Source organism: Sardina pilchardus, chromosome 15 (genome assembly GCF_963854185.1).
Source record: "Sardina pilchardus chromosome 15, fSarPil1.1, whole genome shotgun sequence".
In the NCBI taxonomy this organism is placed as follows: Eukaryota; Metazoa; Chordata; class Actinopteri; order Clupeiformes; family Clupeidae; genus Sardina; species Sardina pilchardus.
Window position 1 is genome coordinate 27,420,371 of NC_085008.1, and position 5,000 is coordinate 27,425,370.

Below are 5,000 nucleotides of genomic sequence, written 5' to 3' on the forward strand. Positions count from 1 at the left end.
CTTTTCACGACCCCTTCCGTCCCTCTGCATACCACAGGCCGACCCATGAAAAGGCAACAGAGAGGGGTGTAGAGTATTGCATTACCTCATAGAGATCCTAATGGGTGTTATGGTAAGTAAATTAAGAACATCTAATGATGGCATTCATTGAGACAACTCACAATGCTGCACCATGAGGAACTATTCAGACTGGAGCTTATGGCTGCGGGGGACGGCCAAGTCTAGCGGTGTTTATGGAGGCAGATCGTTTGTCTTTGAGCGCTTCCCAGAGCTGCTCTCTGTCCCGGGTTGCTGTGGCTGCACCAGTGGAGCACAGTACAGGTAATCTCCCTCATTGTTTACCGAGAGCGGCAGCAAAACTCACACATAATAGAACTTCGGCATGGGAGCCATTACCCTGGCACCACTTCCCCATCTCAACAATCTCTTCAATCCTGGATTTATGTTTTCTTTTCTTTCTCTCTCTCTGTCTTTCTCTCTCTCTCTTTCTCTCTCTCTCCACCACCCTTCAAGTTTTCTTCCCTCCACACACTCCACCACCTCCACCGCCGCCGCCCCGCCTGCCTCAGGTTTGGAGGGCTTGTGCGGCGGAGCCGGGCGAGTCTCGACAGGCTACGTGACACAAACAAGTCTCAGCTCCATCTCGTGAGGGATGGGATGGGCCTGCAGATGTTCCAGGGGCAAGCTGCGTCTTGCTGCATTTCGCTGGAACACTCGTGTCTTTGAGCGCTTGGTGAGGTAGCCCTCCCTCCCTCCCTCCCTCCCTCCCTCGCACGTTCTCTTCCTCTACTCCTCTTCCTCTCATCCTCCTCTTTCTCCTCCTCACGCCTGGGCCAGGCAACGTGAGCTGAGACCATTGAGCGTGGAGAGAAAGGGAACAAGGGAAAGCTGCACTGCGTTGCATGCCCCCCCCGACCAACCCCCCCCCCCCCCCTCTCTAAAGCACGTCCGGATTGGGGAGAGAGGCGCAGGCTATTTACATGAGCATTATCAATGCGTTGCGTTAATACCCTAGCATTAGGGCCACGGGTTGGACCTCACGCTCCCCCTAACACAAGCACTCCACAAGCATGCTGAACATGAGACACCAGAGGCCACTGACCCCCCAGATAAGTAGTAACATGAGCAAAAGGGTGTGTGTGCGTGTGTGGGTGTGTGTGTGTGTGTGTGTGTGTGTGAGTGTGCTTGTTCAGCCAAAGCTCACAAAAAAAACAGCTGATTGAGGTCAAACTGCCACTGACACGGGAGAGGAAAGTAAAACTAAGTGGAGTGCAACGAGAAGTGAGGCGATGTTGCTTCATCTGGGGAAAATCACTTCAGGTGAAATACAACACACGGTAGAGATAAGATCATCAATGCGTTTGATGGAAAAGGTTGGCAGTTCTGGGAAAGCTGTGACAAAGTGTGTGTGTGCATGTGTGTATGTGTGTATGTGTGTATGTGTGTGTGTGGGAGTGTGTGTGTATGTGTGTGTGTGTGTGTGTGTGTACCAGCATCTCCTGATGGATACGAGGAAACTACAGTTGTTAAAACTCATGTCTTCCCAGTTTAGATTGAGACGTTAAAGGATTTTTATCCTCTAATTGATCTAACTGTAGACACTAATCAAGAATGATGGTCCACTGACTTAAACTTAATAGATCATTAAACTGTCTTTTGGCATAACACCCATTAGGTGTGTGACCGCACACTGCGGCTGTTATTCTCACCCCTGGGAGACAAAAGAGATCGGGCGACCTCAGCCCTTTGAGGTGTGTCGTTCTCACACCCCACCCCAGTGCACTTCCAAATACAATGTATTTATGAATCTGACAGACGTGACACTTTTGTTTTTTTGGCCCATGAAAACGGGGAGGGTTGTTTGTGGGAAGTAGGTGAATGTCACAATCCCACAGTGTCGTGCAGCCAATGGGTGTCGAGGAAGCACCCTGAGATTCGCTCGCTCCCGAGTCAGCCGTTTGGGTTGATGCAACGAGCCCAGAGGTTAGGGAACCTGTCCCTGTGCCAAGTCGGAGACCAGCTCTTCGCTTTCAACAAGATGACTTAACATCAGATCTTGTAACGTGCGTCTCGTTACGGAACAGAAAAATACTTTAACCCTGTGTGCGGAACATCCACCCAATACATAGTGCACTACAAAGTCAATATTATACTGTGCACTATACAGTGAATGACAGTATGCACAGAACATCAAGTCAAGTCAAGAGGTTTTTCATTGTCATTTCACCGTGTAGTTACAAAGTGCAACGAAATGTCGTTGCCACTGACTCCGCATAAAAACAAAGATAAAAAGATTTTAAAAAGTCACTGATAAATAGATGATAAATATTTTAGCTATATACCCATAAGCACGGTATTATTGGGGCTCTTGCACTACTTCCCTTTTCCTGTTCCAACAGCCTGACGTGATAAAGTAATCCACTCACAGCTGTTAGAGCTCTAGGCGTCACTACAGGAGTTTCCCACCTGCATGTCTCCATCTGCAGGTGGAAGCCGATTAAACCGCTAACGCCACCAAACACTAGGGGGCGCTCTACTCTCTCAGACTGACCAGCTTGACTCAGCCAGTGACTTATGGTGACAGCTGTGATGCACCATGCAGTCACTCTTTACATAAACAATCACACGGTAGTCACAGGTGGAGCTGTGATGCAATCGCTGTCGCGGTGACTCGATGACAGCTCGACTATCTGGTTTAGTCAGTTCCCTCGTGCTGTTTTTCACTGGGTAGTGTTTGTTTATGCCGCATACAACTGTTATGCCATATATGGGACAACGGCTACAGTGGGTTCCACGCTTTACTTTCGCTATTCCAGATACTGTTATGCAGCGCGCGACAGCAGTCTGCCAACAGGGGGTGCTGTTATCAAAGATTCTTTGAACTTGCCCGTTATGTGAGATGGCAAAGTTTTGCATGCTGTGCGGAGAAATATCAGACAAGGCAGACAAAACATTTTGAACAGCATTTACTTAATACCTACATCAGAAAAAAACTGCCCTCCAGATTTTGAACATAAAAGCACAAGCTCTTGAATGGGGGCCTTGAGCGTGCGAGACTTACAGCCACTCAAACACACTGCAGTGAGGACGTACCACCGTTTGGCATTGCACACGGGCCCTCACCCCTGCCAGGTGTACAGCAGTAATTGAAGACTTTCATATATACATCACAAGAGTGCCTTAAGCAGAGATCCCATAGAGCAGATAAAGCGCTGGGCTCACAGGCCAGGGCGCTCCGCTAATCGGCTTGAGTCTTTATCCCCCGCCTTTGGCACAGACGGGGAGCGGAGCGGGGGGCCCTGATGGGGAGATCAAGTGCTCCCAGAGACGCCTTTCAGAGGGGGAAGGTCACCGCGCTCCACCGCTTAATGTGCAATCAACAAAATGTGCGAAAATATGTGTCCCTGTGTACATAACTACAGTTTCCACGGATACGTTTGTTTCCAAGTGAGTTTCCACTAGGGCTGCACGATTTGGAGAAAATATCTTACTGCAATTTCTTTCTGATAGATTTTGGGATTGCTATTTGATTTGCCGTAGCATTTTTTCAAAGTCAAGCTTAAGTTCACTTTAAGTTGAGCCACTTCTGAATGGTGAGCATTCCTTCCTAGTGCATGAGAAGCACAGCACTCCTATTGGGTGAGTTTCACTCTCTGTCACACAAGGAGGATGACATACATGTAGAAATCAAGGTCATGTGATTAACTGCGGCCTTTGCGATTAGCTAAATGCATTAGATCAAATTGCAGTTTCGACTGCAATTATCATTAAAAATCCATTAATCGTGCCGTCGTAGTTTCGCCTGATGAAAGTGTATTCTGGATGAGTAAACGTGAGGGTAAAGACAGAGGGTGCCTCTCAACATGCCTCCTCGATCCTCGATGCTCGATCCTCGAGGGGCGTTCCCACTGATCTATAACTAACACTGGATAGACTATCCCATTGTTTCCCCCCCATCATCCTTTATGTAGATCAGTGAGGATCGAGGCATCGAGGAGCGAGGGAGGACGTATAAACGCTGCATGAAATGCACCCAGAGAGTGGGTGTGGGTGTGCTTACCGTCCAGGTGGCTGACTTGGCTGTGCTGGACTGCTGGAAAGACACGTCGAAGGTGTGTGGTCCGGCGTAGTCTGTGTTGGAGGGGATGGCCGGGGACGGGGACAGCGCCTCGAAGGTGGAGCTGGGCTGGGCGTAGGGTGACGGAGCCGTCACGCTGTTCTGCGCGTGCTCGTTGTTGTAGGGGCTCGTGGAGGTGGAGCCGCCATTTTGGATGTTCTGATCCATGTTGAGCAGAGTCAGGTTTGTGTACTGGGACTGTGGAAAAAAGACAAAATGGAGGAAGTCAATTTCCAAATGTCTGTTTGACAAAATGGTGGAAGTAAGTTTTAATAACCTGTGCGCAATTATTGGCTGACGAAAAGCAGAAGAAATGTCGTCGCTGTCATTATCAAAAGAGGTGCAGTTGGACCGTTGAGACCTTTTGTGCATTTTTCATCCATCTTTAAGTACACTTAATTTGAAAAGAAAACCCTGTGGCTGACATGTCATAACTCAAGGCACAAGGCTCTCCGCACAGGCTGACATTTGTTTTCTGTGCTGGCCTCGTCTACAATGTGAGCCTGTAAGCTGAGCCCGCGCACCATCTATTTACATTTCCCTTCTTTTCATAACACAGAACAAGAACACATTCACTTGGCCATTCGCTATGGCCTTTCAAGTGTACATAATGGGCTTAATCTTGTACACGCTCAATGGAGAACACGAAAGGTCAGACTCCAAACACAGACCTCTGTGTGGCTGTCACAGAGCAGACACATTCTCACAAAGAAAGGAGCAGGTATGCAAGGAGAGGTATGCATGCAAGTCTATAGCATCACTTTTAGCATTTCAATAATACATTTCTTCATTTAAAAAAATCAAAAGTAATTTAATATGTTTGCTGTCAAAGTTTGCAAAACATATATTAAAATTAGTGGTTGTAAAAAAATAGAAAAATAAT

The 5,000-nt window shown here is 47.8% G+C and overlaps 1 protein-coding gene across 8 annotated transcripts in view; it reads right to left on the minus strand.

Moving 5' to 3' along the window:
- The window catches only part of tp63 (tumor protein p63), a 57,121-nt gene that overhangs the window by 20,854 nt on the left and 31,267 nt on the right, over window positions 1-5,000 (minus strand). For all 8 annotated transcript variants that reach the window (XM_062555780.1, XM_062555785.1, XM_062555783.1 and 5 more), the window contains one exon: window positions 4,061-4,315. In XM_062555780.1, coding sequence (XP_062411764.1) covers window positions 4,061-4,315 — 255 coding nt within the window. The remainder of the gene's footprint in view (window positions 1-4,060; window positions 4,316-5,000) is intronic.